This window comes from Hevea brasiliensis, chromosome 2, assembly GCF_030052815.1.
Source record: "Hevea brasiliensis isolate MT/VB/25A 57/8 chromosome 2, ASM3005281v1, whole genome shotgun sequence".
Classification (NCBI taxonomy): Eukaryota; Viridiplantae; Streptophyta; class Magnoliopsida; order Malpighiales; family Euphorbiaceae; genus Hevea; species Hevea brasiliensis.
Genome location: NC_079494.1, coordinates 111037348 through 111059058, shown reverse-complemented (window position 1 = coordinate 111059058; position 21711 = coordinate 111037348). Strand labels below are relative to the sequence as shown.

The following is a 21711-nucleotide window of genomic DNA, read 5'->3' as shown; positions in this document are numbered from 1 at the left end:
TAATAAAAATATTAATTAAAAAATCAAAATTAAAATATATATATATATATATATTTCAATAATAAAAATTTCAAAATAACTAAACAATTTATCTTATCATATAAAATAAAAATCAGCTTAAGCATTAGAAAATGGCATTTCAAATTGAGATTAGAGGTCTGTGTTATTATGTTTTTGACTTTGAATTTAAATCACCCTCTCTCTCACTTATTGATTAGGAGAATGAATTTCTCATTAATATTGTCTTCATCATGTTATAAAGAAATCTCCTTTTCCCTCATTGCAACCGCTATTACCATCTTTTACAACTATATTATTATTATTATTATTATTATTATTATTATTATTATTAAAAATAGATAATATATTATTAGCTAAAATTCAAATTTATTAAGAAATATTATTATAAAATTATTTATTTTAAATATATTAGGCTGATATAAGAAAAAGAGCAATTTTATTTAAAATAAGTTTTTATAAAATGTGAGTTACACATTATTATACTTGTTATAAAAATTTATAATTTAATTTTTTTATACAATTTTTATTAATTTTATATATTATATAATATTATTATAGTATTAGAAATATTATATTTAATTATTTAAATTGAAATATCAATTTTAGTATCATTTTAATTGATTATATAAATAAAATATTTATCAATTTAAAATTATTTTTTATTCAATTATATTTTTAAAAGTTATGTATTATAATATTAACATATAATATTAATTTAATTATAAACTCAATGTAATATAATAAAAAATATAATAATAAAATTTAAAAATATAAATAGCAAAAATATTTAAAAATTAAAATAAATTAATAATAAATACAAATTAGCTCATTAAATTTTAATTCATTTAAATTCTATTATTTTATTTAAAAATTTTGATTTGCACACTTTTTTTTATTTTTTTTATAAATTAAAAAAATATTAATTTGCATAATTAAATTGTATATCTATATTAATGTAAAAGAAAATTATTTATAAAATTAGAAATAGAATAATTTTGAAATGAATTTTTGTTATTGTAGTCCATTATCTTTATAAAATTTTCATTTTTATTATTTTGATATCTTGAAAATTTATATTTTCATATTATTTAATACAAAAAATTTTAAAATTTATTTAATATATTAATTGTTTAATATATTTAATAAGTATTTTTATTTTTTTAATTATAGATTATATTATATATGTTATAAATAAATTATTGCTAATATATATATATATATATAGTTTATTATTATAAATGCACCGTATATATTATGTGTTTAATTTTTAATTATATTAAAATTATATTATGTTTCTAAAAAATTATAAAAAAATATTTTTATAAAATTAATTTTTTTAATTATTTCTTTATTTTTAATAATTTTTTTAGTAGTATTGATTTTTAATTAAAATTAAATAAAATTCCTTTTATGTTATTCTTTTAACAAATTTTAAAACTAATAATAATTTTTAGATGATTTATATTATATTTATTTTTATTTTTATAAATTATAATTGTTAAAATATTTAATTTTAATTAATATTTATAATTTTATAAATATTAATATATTGTTTCGTTGAAATAAAAAATTTTAAATGAAAATAAATTAATTTTTAATAGTCAATCAAATTTTATCTTTTATTGTCGTATCAATGAATCACTATGGATATTTTTAACAAAATTAATGTTCTTAGATGGAAATTAAGAATTTAAAATTTATATAAATTTTAAAATTAATTTAAATAATAAAAATATAATTATAATTAATTTTACAGAGAAGAGTAATTTAGGTAAAATTAATATTTTTCTTTTTTTTATATATTTATATATAATATAGATAAAAAAATAAAATAAAATTTAAATGTAAGTTTTTTTTATGGTTTTAAAATTTTATATTTTTATTGTTTGACAAGATTTTAGAGAAAAAAAAATCTCTTCAATTCATTCATTTAAAGAATTAAAAAAATAAAGATTTTTAAAATTATTGAATTTTAAGGACATGAATGACCAGGTCAAGGTCCAACCAACCCCAACACCTACACCTATATGCTTCAATAAAGTCATAAACTAGGATAAAAAAAATTTTAAAAATAGGATAAATTCTCACAGGCATGACACACATGAGTAGTGATAGACTGAGGTGACCACTTTGATAAAGAAATTCAGAATCAAGAAAGATCTTAGGATTACCATATCGGTATGACTTTTCCTATCATACAACCTAAATCCAATGGTCCCGATTAACTTTATGTACAAATAAGTATGTCTCCATTGAAAGTACCTAAGCACTTTTCTCCCCCTGTTTCTTCTTCACCACCCACCTTTCCGCTCTTAAACCACCATCACGCCATAGATATTTTTCATCAATCAAAGACCAACGGCGGGAGATCCACTTCCGGGACCCACTAGAAATTAAAAAAATATATGTAACAATAAACCTTGATGAAACACGTGGCGAGTACAGAGTCCATAATACCCATCATAGAGTCCCACACACCGAGAGGAAGGGGGTTTCATCACCGTATCAAAATGTTTTTAAGAATCAGACTTCGAGGAGAAATGTCTTACGACGTGGGACCCATCAAATTATGTGAGCCCTCTGGGAACGCCACGTTTCTGCAAATCTATCATCGGCGAGATACACAGAACTACACAGAATACGACAAAATCCAAAGCCCCCATTGGATGACCTGGAAGGATAAATAAATAAATAAAATTAATTAAATTAAAGGGAAAAAGGCTCGAGCCCTGACAAAAGACATGCCGTCAAGAGCTTTAAACTAGCGGACAAAACACACGTCACCCTCTAAAGAGGGGCAGGTTCGTGGATATTGGAAAGAGAGAGGGGTAGTTTAGGAAAAGACGAAAGTGCGGTTTGGCAAAAGTGTGGAGATGCAACCCTTTGTCGCCACGTGCCTTGGCGTCGGCCGCACGCAGGAAAGTCTTCGTCTGCTTCCTTTTTTTGATTTGTTTTTAGCGAAATTTTCTACAGCTATTGGCAGACATCAGAATCTCGCTATTTCCACACTCCGCCAGCCGTCTTACCTATTGATTTGGCCGTTGGGCCTTCGGGTCTTCCAGTTCAGACGGTGCGCCTAGTAATACACACATATATATTTTTTTATTAACAGCTATTATATTATTAATAAAAATTAAAAAAATTGTTAAAAAAATTATATTATCACTAAAATTTATTAAATTTAAATTTAAATTATTTTTTAATATTTTCTAATTAATATATTACAAAACTATTTAATTATTTATTTTAAACTAAAAAGTATTTAATTAAAAAAAAATATATTACTAGTTTCCGAATGTCATAGGAGAAAATTAAAACGATATTATCATTTAAAATTTTAGATTTTTTTATTTTGAAGAAGTTGCAAAAAATGCAATATCCAACTTGTGTGTTTTATAAGCTATCAAAGGCAGCCAAAGGGTCCAAAAGTCGTGCCAATAAACGTAATCCTAATCTCACCTTTCACATGTGAGATGGGAAAAAAAAATGGAAATATAAAAAAAAAAACTTTCTTCTTCCCTAATTATGATAAAATTAACACATATAATCTAATAATTTAATTTTTATATTGTTTTAAAAAAAATAATTTAATTTTTATATTTTAATTTTGTCAAATAAAAAAATTATCTATTTATATTTAAAAATAGTATATTTCTTTATTTGATGCAGTTAAAATCTATAAATAATTTTTTAAGATTTAGAGACATACAAGATAATTTTGATATGGTAGAGATGAAAAAGTAATTTATTTAAAAAGTAAGCAAATAAATTATGAAATATTAAGAATAATAAAGAAGAATAAAGCTTACCAATACCAGCGTGATAATGCTGCGCGCGTGTAAATGTAAAGAGAGAGAGCGAGAGAGAGGACGGGACCCACGTGAACAGTTAAATTTGGCCGCCAGCTTTGTCGTCTCCTCGTCTCCGTCCACCTCCGTTGCTCCTCTCTCTCTCTCTCTCTCTCTCTGTACTTGTTGTTTCTCTCTCTCTCTAGAAGATATATCTGTCTTCGATTTCTCTCTCTGCCTATATCTCTCAAACTCACTGTTCCCTTATTTCAGAGACAAGTGTCTCTTCCATGCTTGTTCAGAACTCTAACGAGGAATCAATCAACGCGATAGAGAGAGAAGAGATAAAGGGGGAATAAAAAAGACATCTCCTGCTTGCATACGTAAAATAGCTCTGCAGAATCTCATATCCAGAGAGAGAGAGAGGAATGCACGGATGCAAGTGTTTTCTGGGATTATCATACTTGTTCACTGAATCAAAAATAAATGAATGACACGTTTTATCTGAAGATCATTTCTGCTGCTGGATTCTCGCTTATTTTTATTTCTTAGCCCTTCTTAAATCTTGCTGTACAAAGCCATTCTTAACTCTTGCTGTACAGAGCCATTCTCATGGCTGGTAGTAATGAAGTCAAGCAAAATGAATCCAAGGTATTCCCTCCTCTTCATTTCTACGTTGCTCTTTGATTCCCTTGTCTCCTCTCGTTCTTTTGAAGCTTATAAAGATTGCTTTTGCTTGAAGGGTTCAACAAATTTCTATGAAATCTTGTCTATTTCTTTAGCACTTGGTTTGGGCCTTATGTTTTCGAAAATCAGAAAGCCAGAAATTTGACTTAGATTATGACATAAGTATGGACTTCCTGCTTGGATTTGGTTTGAAGAATTTGTCATTTCTCGAGCTGCTTTTGCTATTGCTTTCAATTTCTTGCTATTATGACTGTATGTTTCATGGGATTTTTGTTTTTTTATGTTCTTTTTCCCTGCTATTTCGATGTTGGGTTACCATCTCATACTTCAAAATTTGAAGGTAATTGGAATTTGTATTATTAGGCCGTCTCTATTATTTTCATTTGTAGGATTTGATTTTACGTTCCTCATTCAACAATTTCTAGCAGGTGTTTGGCTTTTTCAGGGTTTATTTTACTTTTCTTTTGCTGTTTTGGGCGCATAACAAAATTTCATACGCTATCTGCTCTGCTTTTCAAGATTTATATGATCAATCTAGCTCTCATTATAAAGTCAAAAGATTTTGTGAACTTTTGGCATCTAATTGCTAAATCCCTCTGTTCTTCTTGTAGAGGGTAGTTCCGCTGAACACATGGGTCCTCATCTCTAATTTCAAGCTTGCATATAATCTCCTTCGCCGCCCCGACGGGACCTTTAACCGTGATTTGGCGGAGTTCCTTGAACGTAAAGTGAATGCCAACACCATTCCAGTTGACGGGGTTTTCTCCTTTGATTACGTCGATCGAGCCACAGGCCTCCTTAACCGGGTTTACCAACCTGCCCCTGAAAATGAGGCTCAATGGGGCATTGTAGAGCTTGAAAAGCCTTTGAGCAGCACTGAGATTGTCCCAGTTATAATCTTCTTCCACGGTGGAAGCTTCACTCACTCCTCTGCCAATAGTGCTATCTATGACACCTTCTGTCGCCGCCTTGTGAGCGTTTGCAAGGCTGTTGTGGTGTCTGTTAATTATCGGCGGTCACCTGAGTACCGGTACCCATGTGCATATGATGATGGTTGGGCAGCTCTTAAATGGGTTAAGTCAAGAACTTGGCTTCAAAGTGGGAAGGATTCCAAGGTTCATGTATATTTGGCTGGGGATAGTTCAGGTGGAAATATAGCTCACCATGTTGCAGTGAGGGCAGCGGAAGCTGATGTTGAAGTATTGGGTAATATCCTTCTGCACCCAATGTTTGGTGGGCAGAAGAGAACTGAATCAGAGAAGAGATTAGATAGCAAGTACTTTGTTACAATTCAAGATCGTGACTGGTATTGGAGAGCATATCTACCCGAAGGGGAAGATAGAGATCATCCAGCATGTAATATCTTTGGCCCTAGAGGGAGAAACCTCGCCGAACTCAAATTCCCTAAAAGTCTAGTCGTTGTGGCTGGTTTCGATCTTGTTCAAGATTGGCAATTGGCTTATGTTGAAGGACTACAGAAAGCTGGCCATGAAGTGAAACTTCTTTATCTAAAGCAAGCCACAATAGGGTTCTATTTTTTGCCAAATAACGATCATTTCTATTGCCTCATGGAGGAGATTAAAAACTTCGTCAATCCTAACTGTTAATATACTACTTATCCTTACGTACAGGCAGCCAATACATAACAGAAGCTTGACACTTTAACTTGTGTTCTCCTTTTTTTTCTTCCCCTTTTGCAGTCATGGTGTGTAGTTATAAGAATGTGTAGTATTACTTCTTACCATATCACCACTTGGTGAGGTGATATGAGTTCTGTTTCAGCAGAGACTAGTTGTTGTTGGTCTGGAGACCGGAGAGTACTGCTTATGTCTTGTGGGTGCATAGAAGTATTCAAGCGGAGAGGGCCAGTTTCAGCGGCTACTGACGATCAGAACTTGTTAATGGCATTCAGCTGAGCCACCAGATAAAAAATTAAGCTTTACCCTGGTTCACTTCTAGCCATAAATAATGGGGAAGGAAGAAGTGTGTGGGTAATGTTTGGTGGCTTGATCAATTGGTTTTAGTGAGTTGGCAATTTACAAGCACTAATTTCAGACTGGAACATATCCAATCTTGATATGACTTGTATGTTATACTTGTGTTGTAGAATATATAAAAGATTTTGTTTGCATTTAGTTCTCTTTTCTCTAACAGAGCTAATCCTTGTATTGTCTCTGTTCTTGTTATTGCTCTGTTGGTACTTGGATGTCTAACTTGCCATGGAGGAATATGTAGACTAGAGCATTGTTAAAGTCTCAAACATAAAGCAAATTTACACCCAGAAGCTTCAACACATAATTAGCTTGTTCAAGTCCAAATCCATTTACTGGTCAAAAGAAGATTTAAGAAGGGTCTAAATATCATTTTGTTATAAATCTGGGTACTTAGTATTAATAAAAGCAATAGGATAATTAGTTACCAAAGAGAGTGTTTTCTATAGTGGAAAAGACCAGAGAACGGCGGGTGATTTGAAGAAGAAAGTGATATTGAATCCACGCTTTTGATCAAATATCTTTTTGTATCCCATTAAGGATTTAAACCTCAAAACGGCTTCACAAAGCAACACACCAAATGTCAATATGGGAAATAGAAAGAAAAGGAAATTTCTTCCTTAACCATAATGGCCAAAAAAAGAAAAGACTCTCGCGAGGGATGGTGAGGATCATCACAACACAAAAGCCAAAGAAAATAAAGGGGAAAAATAAAAGAACATAAAAAATTTAGATTTGTGGGAAAATTAAATGATTGCACAGAGGGTCTAAATCATGGATATCACCATCTTTCTACGAAGAAATTGATTCAATCTTGTCAGCTCCTGATTGCCCATTGTAGTTGGGTGTGTTTGGAATTGGGGATAATAGGCAAATACAGGAATTGGCTTTGTTTTGATGGGAGGAAACTCTAGTGGTTGGGAATTTTGGAAGTATTATGAGGGACCACTTTGAAAAAAACACCACCAAGGAAGCCAGCCATCCAGCCAAACACAACTCTTCTCTTCTTTCTTCCCATTGAATATTTATTTATTTTTAATCTTTGAGCTGTTGGGATTGCTTTTAAAGAGCTTAATGGCTTCTCAGTGGCAGAAACAGCTAAGCCTGGACAAGGACATGGAAACCTGTCCTTAATTGACTTTCTTGGCTCCTCCTTTGCTTGCTTAGAATATATGCTCAGCTTAAATTGCATCTGCCAATGGCACCAAAAATATTCAAAACTTTCTTTTGTTTTGGTGGGGTTTTTTTTTTTTTCTTGTTCAGTTTAACATGGTTTTCTCATGTCTTATTATGATTTGTCCCTTATTAATTGGCTGTTTATGTTTTGAAATATTCCCTAACACGACACGGCAATGTCATTGTCATCCATTGGGCTTTTCTTTAATCCTTTGATTATAGACAAAATCCCTAATTTGCTTTGGTCGGTACCTCGATGTTTGTCATTAAACTATATTAGTGGGTCATTAATTGTGGCTTTCCCCTTCACACGCTTCCTTTTTTATTCTGTTTTATCCTTTGGGTGGGTTCTTGTAATTTAACTTTTTTTTTTTTTTTATTTATTCAATCAAATCACCCCTCTTTTGAATTGAGTACGTCCCATAGCATCTCCAGTCATCTTGATTTACTTATTCCCGTACCTAGCCATGAGCCGGTTCAGAATTGAAATCAAATCGAATAATTCAAAACGAAATTAAGATTTTATTTGTTAATGAGATTTTGATACTTTATCTTTCATTATCTTATTTTATCTTATTTTATAATACTTTCTCTACATCAAACACACATTATTACAATTACAATTCAAGTTGACCCTTTTAAGTGAAATAAAACCAATAATTTTGAGTCAATTCAAATCAAAATCGACCCGGACGGCTCTTGTTTCCAATAATTTTAATCATTCATGAGAGATATATAAACCTAGAGAATTAATCATAGCATAAAAAAAATATTTATAAATTTTAATAATATAATGTTGAGAATTTAAATTTTAATAATTAAGAAAAAGTAAATCTATGATGCATGAAAAAATTATTTATTTATTTATTTTTGTGATTAGATGGTTTTATTTTTATATATGGTAATTCAATAGTTACTTCCATCTTATTAGAGTGGCCCATTATAATGTAAATTTAGCAAAGTGGAGTTGCATCTAATTCATCAATGATAAGGATTGTTGGATTATTCCACAAGGGGAAAAGAAAAAAAAAAAAAATCAAATCTTTTTGTGAATATCCAAAAAGGGACAGCTTCATGCGTACCCATTAACATCTCGACAACAATATATCATCACAAAATACAGTAGTTGCTGACAATATTGCGATGGAACATAACAAATAATAATAATAATAATAATATTAAGCCTTAATATTTATTGTAATTAAAATTAAAAACACAATAAAAAGCATGAACAGTACAAGAATAACGTAAGAGAAGACTAAGTAGAATAACCCTTTGGGCATTCATTACCCAAAAAATTTAGCCGTAGATGAAGAAACTCACCACGTTGATGCCTCATTGGGTTTTGTCGTTTTGGTTAAGATGCTTTCCCCCATGTTTTCCATTATAGCTATAGAACAAGAACATCAGTAACAAAGGACCTCCAACCCCATTTGCTTAAAATTTACACCCAGAAATCACCGTTGTGACACGTGTATTTTACTTGCATTATTATGGAACATGATATTTGACTCCATATGAGAAAATAACAATGCAACTAAACTACCCATGAAAGACAAATGTACTAAACGGAAAACCTTGTTTTTTTCCTGGTTCAGTCGAGCAATGGTAGTGCTCTGCTCCTCCTGCTCTTTGTCTCTGCTCAGCACGTTCTCACCACCCCATCACCCACCTCAGCTTCTTTCAATTTCTTCTATTGCCTTTCCACATTTTTTTTAAGCCTCGGTTCTTAATGATAACAGATTGAATATTTTTAGGTATTTTTATTAAAATAAATTTAAATTTAAGAATTTTATATATTAAATATTTATTATTTAAATTTATAATAATATTTAAATTTTAAAATAGATTTTTTATATATATTTTATTAATAAAAATATATTTTAAATAATTATTAATTAAAATATATAAATTTAAACGAGTTTGAATATTATTTAAGTAATAATAATCAACCATGTCATTCATTTCTGTTTTCTATATTAAGTTGTAGATCTCCTCAAAAGGAGATTTAAGTGGTAGAAATAACACATCATATAATAGTAAAATGCAAAAATTAAGCAAGGAGTAACCAAGGCAATATTTTCCTACCTTACCCGCCTTAACACTCCCAGTCCCAGCCCTTTCCCCTGGTTATATTGCCATTTGTGAGGTCATCAGTGCCAAGAAATATTGATGTGGGCTAACAACATTTCCATACCACGAGCTGATGTTTATGCTTAGTGTAATGGCATCAGCCTCCATAAGTTTCTGTACCAAGTCCGGTTTGAGAGCTTAAACTCCATTTAATAGGAAAACAGAATGGGCTAGAAGGTAAAATTCTGGGGGAAATGAAATAGAGTATGGTTTGATTTGGCAAAGTCATACAGACTCAGAAGAATGGAAGGGTGAAAAATTGTCAGAACACTTAAAGAAGTGAATATACATCACAAAATATGTGAACTCTCTTGGAGAAGAAGAAAGGAAAGCAATGGGGTTCCAAGGTTACAAAGCTCAATAAAAAATCTTTATTTGGATGCAAAATAAAAAATGGTTATGGATGACAGCACTTCGATCTTTTAGGATAAAAGAAAAAGATTTTGATAAGGAAGACGAAAGAGAGTGAAGGAGGAGATATCCTTCTCTCAAGGTAATAAACAATAAAAATGAAAAACCAAAAACAAAGGGGATTAAAACACTCTGTTAACACTTAATGCCAAAACCAGACATCACATGATCTGATGATCATGTCACCCTAAATATGAAGGCAATATAAATTTTGTGGTCATGATGGCGTTGTTTAGATTGAAATTTATTATGCTCTCAATGAAGTTTTTCCTAAGGCTTCAAATTGGCGTGGTTTGAGAACCGATGAAGATGGAGAGTTAAAGGGTTCAATCCGTAAACTGTTCATCTTGTATATTGTTCAACAAATATTAAATTTATGTCGTGCAATTAATATTTTTTTATGTATTCATATTAATATCTTAAATTCCTTCTCCTAATATTAGATATTAAATTAATATTATATTATATACTATTAAATAAATATTAAATTTATGTTATGCAATGATAATCTTTTGTAAATTAATATTAGTATATTAGCTTTGTATATTAGAAATATATCTTTTTAATATTTAATCAATTTATCAAATTTACCCTTAAACCCCAATTAATATTCCTTAATTTTTACTGAATAATTGTTCCCCAAAATTGATTATTTAAAAACATTGGTAATAAACTTGCACTATCCAAAACTAAGGTTTAGAGTTACCTTTTGGAGAAATGAAGGATGTCAAAAAACATAAAACAAGCGATTTTTTTTTTTTTTCATATGGGGGGTGCTTCATGTAACTAACTAATGACTGCTACATGTACAAAACGACATTATTTTGTAGAAATAATTAACAGAAAAATTAATTGAAACCCGCCCCACCTGTGTGACAGGTTTAGCGGGTCACCAGGTTTTGAGAGGGTTTTATTTTTCCAGGTTTTTGGGGTACCTGTTGAACTGGCCAGGCTGGGGTTGACAATACAGGTTTTTCCAAGGAGGAGTGCTCCTTGATAAGAAGCAGCAATCTTTCAACTACTGTAATTAAAGATTGTAAGTGGTAGCCTAAGAGATAAACAAATTATCTATACCTTACGCATACTCAGCAGTATAAGCTTTTCAAATCACAATAACCAGGTCTTCTTGCCCACCAACTGGTCTTAAGTAACTCATAACTTAGAAGATGCATTTATATGCTTGTGATATAAGAACATTAGAAACAAGACCATTGGCTACCATCAGAAAATTTCAAACTGCTAAGAGTATGAATACATAAAACGTAGCAGGCTAAATAAATAAGGGGCAGTATAAATCACAATGTTTACCTATGAATGACTGGAAAGTTCAATCCATATTAAATTTTCATGAACCATTCACACGATCAGCAGAATGCTTTCTGCAATTTTATGATGGACTGTATGCAACCTTGTTAGTGGGTATGTTATGATGGAGATGCGCCTAGTGGAATCCCATGTCCATGCTTGTACATCAAACCTACTATTTGCTCAACCTTGTATTTTTTACCACACATAAATAGGCTTTTATACAATATCACAAATGTCCTTTTTGTGCATTTCAAGTTGCAATTCTCCATCTCATTAAGAACATTCTCCATTTTGTCCAAGTGCTTTTGTGATGCATAAATGACTATTTTACAATGATATAGAGGACGGCAGTTCTCCATCCTGCATTTTCAGCGCGTTTTACGAAGTCTGCAAGCCTGTCGACTGCATTGCATCTAAAATAGCATGCAATGGTGGTCTGCATCACTCTGGTGGTTGTTATAGTGGTTTTGTGCTGGAATGCCTCATTTATAGAGTTCTCCATCCCCTCTAACAAATCCGGCTGCACTTTAACCCTAATCAACAAGACATTCAACCAAGGTTCATATTCCTCTTCTGGAATAAGCCTCAATAGTGCCTCAATCTTTTTGATTCTGTAAGTTATTGAACTCTTACAATATGCACCTATCATGGCCCTGACTAATGACCTTGCATTGAGATTTACATGATCTTTGACCAATTCATATGTCTCTTGAATCTTTCCTAAATTCCCACAATGTGCATAGCCTCAAAGTATTAGCAAGTAGGTATTAAGATCAGGCTTAACAGAACCTTCCTTCATCATCTGAAAAGTGTTTTCCATACCATCCCACATCCAAGCAGTAATGTAACCAGCAATTAAATTATTGAATGTGCTCAATGTTGGTGAGACATTTAAATTACTCCTCAAATGTTGCTTCCATGTGATCAACAAGTAATGAGCGACCAAAGACTGAAATAAGAATGTTACATGTTACAACTGAAGGACCAAAATTTACATTCTTTTCAAGTCATGAAACAACGACTGACAATTATCAGCATGGCCATTGTACATGTAAGCACCCATCAGCGCATTATATGTACAAGTTGACCCTTGCTACCAGCCTCAGCAAACAACTCAACCGCAAGAGAAACATTCTTTGCCCCACCAGCAACTGTGATACCCTTGGCAATGGCATACTACTCTGGTGTCATAGGAGTGCTGCTCTCAGCTCATTTTCTTCTCCAATTAAATACCTGAACACAACCATTTAAATATGCATCTAAACTTAAAAGAAAAAAGGGAACAAAATCCATCACTCAAATATGCATGGAAACCATTAATATATCGTGTTTCTACCCCAAATCTTATGTAGTTTCAATCTATTGCTACAGTACAAAAACTTTTACCACAGAACAAGAATTCTGTGAACATTCTTATCCTTGGGTAACTCGATTGAATCTTCCATTGTGCTTTAAATGAACTAGGTTCGTAACAAGTTTGATTTTTGATGAGTAAACATAGGTAATAGAATAATGTGACAAATTTCAAACAAAATAGCTTACTGTTTATAAGCCATATATGATAAAGTTTGAAAAAATCATTAAGAACGAAAATTCAGCCCAATGCAGTTGTTGGAAAATGGAGGCTCATACTCCATGTTAGAAAAAGCAGAGAGCTGAAAATGATTTACCCATAATAAAACAAAATGCTTCACAATAACACAACAAAGAAAGATTGAAAATAAAGAGTAAAACACATATTTCATTGCTTCAAATACAGAACATTTACAAAACAAGAGATTCGTTTCTTCTTTTCTTCATTTTTTCTCTCACAACTCACTCAATCTCTAGTTCTTACTTTCTCTGCACATTCTCACTACACAGCACACATACACACAAAAAACTCCAACAAACTTCCTTTTTATACGCAAAGGAATGCCTTCGCCAAATCAACAAATGCCATACTTTGAACTATACCTAAGTATGACTTCTATCATTTCTTGTGCACACATTTTTTTCACCTAATTTTCACCAAATACTCATCAACTCCAACACTCCTCCTTGATGAGTTTTTGTTGGAACTAGACATCATCTTGGTTCATACATTCTCTAGGTAGCTTCAAACAAAGACAAATGAAAAAAATCATCCTCCTTGATCGCAAGACTCCATAAAATGAAGGCTCATGGCCTTTCATCAACAATTTCACAAAGTTCAGCAGTTTATAGACATGCATGGTCCCTTGTTTAAAAGTTTTCAGCAGTTTATGGACATGCACAGGTCCTTCAAATAAGTTTCAGCAATTTATGGACATGCACAAGTCCCTTCAAGCAAATTCTTAGCAACAAACTCTCAAGAAAACAATAATCATTCAAAGCTTTTCATGGAGGAGAGAAAACAACCTTGATAAAAACCATGCTTCACTCAAACAAAAACAACTTGAAATAAGCCCCACAAAGATCATTTGGGCTCTGATACCATGTTGGAAAATGGAGACTCATACTCCATGTTAGAAAAAACAGAGAGCTAAAAATGATCGACCCAAAATAAAACAAAATGCTTCACAATAACACAACAAAGAAAGATTAAAAATAAAGAGTAAAACACATATTTCATTAATTCAAATACAGAACATTTACAAACAAGAGATTTGTTTCTTCTTCTTCTTCTTCATTTTTTCTCTCACAACTTACTCAATCTCTAATTCTTACTTTCTCTGCACATTCTCACTACACAGCACACATACACACAAAAAACTCCAGTAAACTTCCTTTTTATACGCAAAGGAATGCCTTCTCCAAATCAACAAATGCCATACTTTGCAATATACGTATCATTTCTTGTACACAAATTTTTTTTCACCTAATTTTCACCAAAAACTCATCAACTCCAAGACAGATGCTCGCAAGAACAAATCAATTTAAACATACACATGCAATGGGCTTGCTGATCGAGAAGCAAAATGAATAACAACCCAGTAAAATAAATGCAAAACAACACCTCTACGGCTAAGTGAGGCCAAGAAACCAACTGCTTCAGGAGCTCAATAAAAGCGGATCCATCGGTATACATCCCAAACAACAAGTCACGCTTCTCCCCCAAAACCTCAATAGCCTTATCAAATCTCCACCATGTTGAACTAATTCGTCCCGCAGATGAGACACCTTTGCTCTTAAATCGTTCCAGTCATTGGTTTCAACTTGAGAGAACTTGTTGGATAAAAGGGCAATGACATTGGGGACAACATTGGCGGGCAGCAAAGTCTGACCGTGCTCGCGGGCAAGTCTGTAAACTAGCGACTTGGTGAGGGTGAAGGTGAAAGGTGCCAAAGTGTGGGAAACTGTAGGCAATCTGCGGCGACTGAGGAGCTCCGCTTGGACTGCATCCGAGATTTTGAACACTCGCTTCATTTGCTGTCAACTAGCATAAATCCAAATTTTAATTTTTGACTGTTTTAGGAGGGTTTATCCAAAGAATCGATGAGGCCTGACAACGAGACACTGATGCAATGCGATGCGATTGATCCATGGCTGCCTGAAATTGTCAAGGTGCTCGGCTATGGATTTGGAAAGCGATCTAAGGGACTGTTTGGATGAGGATGAATTGAGGTAAATAAAAGGTTGGAGGAGCAAAGTGAAGTGAGTTGTGTACCTGAAAAAGGCGAGAGCAGAGTTGAAAGCCATCACCAATTTTTTTTTGTAAATTTATCATTTTATTTTTTTTTAAATATAAAAATAGTATTAATTTTTGTTTTTTTTTATTAATTTATTTCTTTTTAAAAATGATTTTTTTATTAATTAAATTATTTTTAAAGTTATAAAAATTATAATTTAAATTGAATCAAAAATATAAATTTTTAATAAAAAATAAAATTTTTTTTATATCGACATGATAATCCATTTTAACCAATGATTTACTGGTAAATTTTTATTATTTTTTTATTTTTTAATAATAAGTATAACATATAAAATTACTTCATTATAAATATTATTTATTTTCCACATCAGGTTGAACACGTGTTGGTCAAGAAACTCAAGTAGCTTAGTAATCAATTCATTTCAAAAAGCTACGTAACCATTAGATCAGGCGATAGTTTTTAGTGCATCGATCCACTACACACCACGTATCCAACAACCTCTCGTCGACCGGCAGCGCTATCCTTCCATCTATAATATCACCTGTGCCGCTGCTCTCCCCAAGCCAACGAGTCTGGAAAACCATTAAACCATTAAAATTCAAACGCCACAGAACCTTAGGTAGCAACCAAAGCGAAGGTGTTCCAAAAAAAAAAAAAAAAAAAAAAAAAGCCAAGGTGCTGTTGGTGAGTGGCTGTTATGTATGGAAAGGATCCTTATCCTATCCTCTCCACTGTCTGGATTTTCTCATATCTATCTTTTTTTCCCATTTCTCTTTCATATTTTGCTTTCCACCTATCTTAACTTGGTACTTTTTTTTGCCACCAGCAACTGGATTATTTACCCTTTTTTTAAGTGTTTGAAATGATTAGATTTTGATGCTCTGAAATTTTAGTTCTTCATTTATACTGGAAAAAAGAAATTACTTTATACTAAAGTTGAATATTATTGTAAAGTGCAAATTTTCTTGCGAGAAATTATTATATTTAACAGTAAGTGAAAGGATTTTGATAGAAAGCTGGAAAATTTTTCATCTTCTGCCTTGTTTGCTTGATTTCATGCTGAAAAGGGAAATCTTGTTGAAGATACATGATATTAGATTCTTAAACGCTTGTTTTGTTGGATTTTATTAGTTCATTTAGCTCAACGCTGTTTATCATTGATCCGATTAAGTCGCCTCTTCTTCCAATTGATGATTTTATTCTTTTAAATAGATAACCTGTAATTAGATTTATTTTCTTTGAACTTCGCAACTAAAGAAGAATTCCTTTTTTTTTTTTTGGCAGGAATCCATTACAGAAACCCAAATTAATGTGATATGAAAACGGGAAAATATTGCGAGTGTTTCTGCCGTACAAAATATTGTGGTTGGTTTTAAAGTAAAATGCATTTTATTCCTGGCTCCATAGACCAATGGGTTATACCATGAGTAGATTGGAGATTGATTCTGAACATTGTGATGGAGGTAAGACCAGAAATGAAATCAGTAATGGCCAGAGATCCAACAAATCATTGAACAATTTAGATCATGAAATTTCCCTGATCACGAAATTAAAATCAAGACCTCATGAACGCCTGGCCCAAGTGACACCTGGGAAACGGGAGTTTCCTGTTTCCACAATTAAGATGTTGGCGGGTCGGGAAAGTAATTATTCAGGAAGGGGGAGGTTTTCTGCGGCTGATCGTTGTCATATGCTTGGCAGATATTTACCAGTCAATGGTCCTTGGCTTATTGACCAGATGACTAGCCGGGCCTATGTCTCACAATTCTCAGCTGATGGTTCTCTGTTTGTAGCTGGCTTTCAGGTGCTCTATTTATAGCTTTGTATTGGGATAGGATTTAGGAAATTCACAATTTATTAAGGAAAGGGAGTTAAATAGTATTTTCTGTGAATTTTACTAATTTTTTTTGGGAACAAACATTCATTCCAGGGAAGCCATATTAGAATATATAATGTTGAGAGGGGGTGGAAAGTTCAGAAAAACATTCTTGCCAAAAGTTTGCGTTGGACAGTTACTGATACATCTCTGTCATCAGATCAGCGCCATCTTGTGAGTTTGTGTATCTGGTCATCTTCCTAATGGCCTGGAGCTTGCATATCAATATTCTTTGTATGTTTTAATGAACATTTGATTTGCTGATGCACTGTTGCAGGTCTATGCTAGCATGTCACCTATTGTCCATATCGTTGATGTTGGGTCTGCAGCTACAGAATCACTCGCAAACATCACGGTAAGCGTTATTTTTCATAGTCAATACATGTATATTTAGTTAATGGAATAATACACATAACACTGTTGCCTGCTTAGTATAACCATCTTGTCTTCTATAGGCATTGCAGTGTAAATTTCACCATCTGATTGATACTATTTCTTTGTAGTATCAAAATTGAAACTCTTTCCTGATCTACAACGACAAGTCACAATACAGCCTGTTTGACTGAGTCATTGGAGGACTTCATATGCATTGAGGAGGATGTATAGTAATGTAAATGAAAATGATGGAACAGATTTGATGCATTTGCGTGCATAAATAATTAGGATTGGAGTATTTAGTCGGGAAATCAATTCTTCTGATTTTAAGATCCTAACCTTTTCCCAATCTCATTGTTACACTTTCATGGCATAGAAAAACTACAGGAACTAGATTTTTTTTGTCATGAAACCATCTCTTTTGTAAATATTGGTTGTTCTCCAGTTAACATTAGATACTTGAGATTTCAGCCATCCCAAGTGGGGTGTGGAGGCACTGTTGATTCCTTTATGCCTTGAAGTACAAGTCATAACCAAATGACAGTGAATCCTCACTATTTTGATGCATAATGCAAGGATTTGTTATTTCTGATTGATCTTATTTGTTCAGAGTTTTTTTTTACTTTAATAATTGATTCATATTTGGAGCCCATATGTTTTTTTAGGAGATTCATGACGGATTGGACTTTTCTGCTGATGGTGATGGGGGCTATTCTTTTGGGATCTTCTCTGTGAAATTTTCTACTGATGGACGTGAACTTGTTGCAGGAAGTAGTGATGATTCAATTTATGTATATGACATTGAACAAAATAAGCTCTCACTTCAAATTCATGCGCATGCGGTATGTTCCCAGTCGTGATAAGCACCTTCTGAATATCATCCCCTATGTGATTTGCATAACGGCTTGGTTATTTATGCCTCGGACATTGCCAACATACATTAATTCCTGCAACTTTTGTGCATTTTTTAACCTTTTTTGTTACTAACCGAGAATATAAAATGTTTAGTCTTTAACCTATCAGATATACAATCGGTCTTTGTTATCTGAACTGATAAAGGAGCAGGTGTATCAGGATAGGCCTTAGGTTACTCTTGCCAAAATGACAAAATAATTGAGAAGCAAAGAGCCAATAACATATGATTGCTTGTGTAGTATTTCAAGTTTATCACAAAGTCAAGTTTTCCTGGTCAAATTTGAGCTTTCTTTCTTTTCAAGTTGAAATATGGACTTGCAAGGTTCTAAATTATTTTGTTTTAAATGCTGCAGTCTGATGTTAACACTGTATGTTTTGCTGATGAAAGTGGCCATCTTATCTATTCTGGAAGTGATGATAATCTTTGTAAGGTAAGTTTTAATTTCTTTTACTCAAAGTTCAAAGAAAGTTATCTTCTTTGCAGATATTCATTCTTGTAAGTTCAACTTTCATTAAAATAATAAAACCTAGTTTCTCAAATTTATTTCTTGGTGGTTCAGTAGTTTGGATAAGGTTGGCTGAATTGAAATTTTTAGTAGTTATGCTATTCAAAGACAAATCAGTGAAATGAATTCTCTGTGGTGTTTGTTAGAAGCAAAATTACTTAAATGTCATTGATTGTTGAATGGGTCACATCAGATACAATCAATAATTGTCCTTCAGTGTTCTATGAGTAGCAAGAATAATCACATTATTGTTAGTAGGCAAGTACAAACTATTGTTACCACACTCTTGCAGTTGGGAGCACTCTGATCTAGTTATTTAGAAGTAGTATTGGTTGCCTGAAGTAGAACAGTATCCACCCAGTTGAAAGCAGCATGCTGGTGTTGTTAACCCTGTAGAACGATTTAGGGATGCTGGTTACAGCATTATAGTGGAACCCAAGTGACTATTGTTTACTGAACTGGAAAAAAAAAAAAATCCTTTCTTTGGATCTTTGACACGATTTTTTTAAGGACTTTTAAAAGTAGTTTTGTATGTCAGACATACCACATTATTGATTAATATAGTCATATGACTATTTTCATCCCCATGTTTGTGCATCAAAGAGCAAGTTAGTGGCACAACAAATTAATGTGAATAAACCTTAATGTCACACTGAAAAGGAACTGGAGGTAGATGTGTTCTGTTTTGAAATATTCATTACTGAACAGTGAATCCTGTATCCTTAAATTGGATATTTTATAAAATTTAATACCTGTATAGGTGTGGGATAGGCGTTGCTTTATTGCTAGAGGAAATCCAGCAGGAGTCCTAGTGGGACACCTAGAAGGCATTACATTTCTTGACAGTCGTGGAGATGGTCGTTATTTCATCTCTAATGGCAAAGATCAGACAATCAAACTTTGGGATATCCGGAAAATGGCTTCTAATGCTCCTTGGTATGCTTACTTTATCTCCCATGGTGATCTCAAAATATTTCTTTTACTTGTGAAAGTGTGACTGGATGATAAATGCATGTTTTTGTCTATCTTCTTTGATATTTGCATCACTTAGTCGCTGTTATCAACACTGACTCCTACCATGAACATAGGGAAGTTTGTTAAGTTAATTGAATGAACTGGAAGAGTCTAAAATATCATTCAGATTGACAACTATTCAGAGCCCTTAGATGAGAGGTAATTATTTCTTTCTCTTTATTGCAGCGACTTAGCGCTAAGGAACTATGAATGGGATTACAGATGGATGGACTATCCACCACAGGCAAAAGATTTGAAACATCCAGGTGATCAATCAGTGGCTACATATAAAGGTCATTCAGTCTTGCGTACTCTTATTCGCTGCTACTTTTCCCCCACACATAGGTGAGTATTAATATTTCTCTCTTTTCTCCTTCTTTAGCAGTTTGGAAAGGGTCATTTGGAAGTTCAGAAATTGTTTTGAGAAACCTAATTGTATATTTTTTGCTGCCACCTGAATCTGTAATATCAGGCTTGAGATGTGCTACTATCTTGTTTATCAGGCTTGAGATGTGCTACTATCTTGTTCTTGTCTAACATGATGGCAGTTTTGCGCACTAGACACTAGTTCTTAGAACTTAAAGGAGTCTAATGTGATTTTCACTTCTTGAATATCTTTGCAGCACTGGCCAAAAGTATATATACACTGGCTCTCATGATTCTCACGTTTATATATATGACTTGGTAAGTAATCAAATCTACTGTTGCTTTTGCTTCTCTCTGCTTGCTTTTATCCCAGTTTATGATAGCAAACTGAATATGTTGCTTTATGATGAGTCTTGATGATAATGCAAAACTCACAAAGTATGTTTTCCCTAATTAAAAGACAGAAATCACCAGTTAGTGAGACTCATGGTTGCAGAAGTGTGAAACTCGTGTGTTTTGTTGACGATAGTACTGTTATAAAGAAGAGGTGACCTCATTGGGTGAAGATACAATCCATGCGTGCTATATTCTGCAAAATGGCCATCTAGTTAAAGTAGGACCTTTATTTATGCCCACCAAAATGGTTATCTGATGTTATCGCATGAATGTACCTAACCACAAGGCCTGTATGCTTATTCTTGACATTTCGGAGCCCATTCCTGTATGAGAAGTAACTTGAATTCTATGTAGGTTACTGGAGAGCAAGTTGCAGTTCTCAAACACCATGAATCACCTGTCAGAGATTGTAGTTGGCACCCGGATTATCCAATGCTTGTAAGCTCTTCTTGGGACGGGGATGTTGTGAAATGGGAATTTCCTATGAATGGAGAAGCTCCAACACCTGCAACCAAGAAGAGGATTCGGAGGCGACAATTTTATTGAAAGAAGTTGGTGATACATGCAAATGCAATCTCCTTGATATTATGAAGTAAATATATGTTGTTTTCGCCACACACATATATTATGTAATTAGCCTGTAATGTGAAATCATTGCTTTATACTATACGTCCATAAGGTTTGAGTTGTACATGGATAACCCCCCAATGAGGAGATTTTATGTACCAATAAAAGATATCGGTGAATTGAAATCTTAACCACCGGTGGGCCTACGTCAAGTCGTCTAGCGTACTCTAACGTCCCCATTATGTCCAAATGAATAATGGCAAATTTAATACCACTTATAGCATTAAATCGGTCAAAAAATTTTAAAATATTAATTTTAGTCATAAAAACGATTATTTATTTATAAAATTTATTAAATCTTTAAATCATATTTTTTTTGAGTTAAATATATTAAAATTTTAATTTTTGGTTGAAATTTTGTTGATAAAATATTAATTATAATGAACGGATGCATCATTAATTGTTAATTAACAAAATAAATTATTATTAAATTAATAAACAAAGCCTGACCAATAGGCACACAACTAATGAAGCTGAAGCCCACAAATCTATCCTAAGCCCAAGGCT

General features: G+C 32.8%; 2 protein-coding genes and 1 pseudogene across 4 annotated transcripts; 2 read left to right on the top strand and 1 right to left on the bottom strand.

Moving 5' to 3' along the window:
* Nucleotides 1-3972: 3972 nt before the first annotated feature.
* On the top strand, nucleotides 3973-6631 carry LOC110665531 (gibberellin receptor GID1B). The gene is made up of 2 exons (XM_021825700.2): nucleotides 3973-4460; nucleotides 5108-6631. Exons 1-2 carry the CDS (start codon nucleotides 4422-4424, stop codon nucleotides 6101-6103), a joined length of 1035 nt encoding a protein of 344 aa, XP_021681392.2. The 5' UTR covers nucleotides 3973-4421; the 3' UTR covers nucleotides 6104-6631.
* Nucleotides 6632-11631: 5000 nt separating this feature from the next.
* On the bottom strand, nucleotides 11632-15192 carry LOC110665530 (pentatricopeptide repeat-containing protein At2g30780-like; annotated as a pseudogene).
* A 395-nt stretch (nucleotides 15193-15587) lies between these two features.
* Nucleotides 15588-21335, top strand: LOC110665529 (LEC14B protein). 3 transcript variants are annotated; one of them, XM_058138552.1, is made up of 10 exons: nucleotides 15588-15813; nucleotides 16414-16933; nucleotides 17060-17179; nucleotides 17283-17360; nucleotides 18046-18222; nucleotides 18649-18726; nucleotides 19562-19737; nucleotides 20002-20160; nucleotides 20439-20499; nucleotides 20932-21335. In XM_058138552.1, exons 2-10 carry the CDS (start codon nucleotides 16541-16543, stop codon nucleotides 21121-21123), a joined length of 1434 nt encoding a protein of 477 aa, XP_057994535.1. In that variant the 5' UTR covers nucleotides 15588-15813; nucleotides 16414-16540; the 3' UTR covers nucleotides 21124-21335. The 3 variants fall into 3 exon arrangements, with proteins under 3 accessions (XP_057994535.1, XP_057994538.1, XP_057994541.1); XM_058138555.1 differs by lacking the exon at nucleotides 15588-15813 and adding an exon at nucleotides 15815-15935; XM_058138558.1 differs by lacking the exon at nucleotides 15588-15813 and adding an exon at nucleotides 15994-16119.
* The last annotated feature ends 376 nt before the right edge of the window (nucleotides 21336-21711 follow it).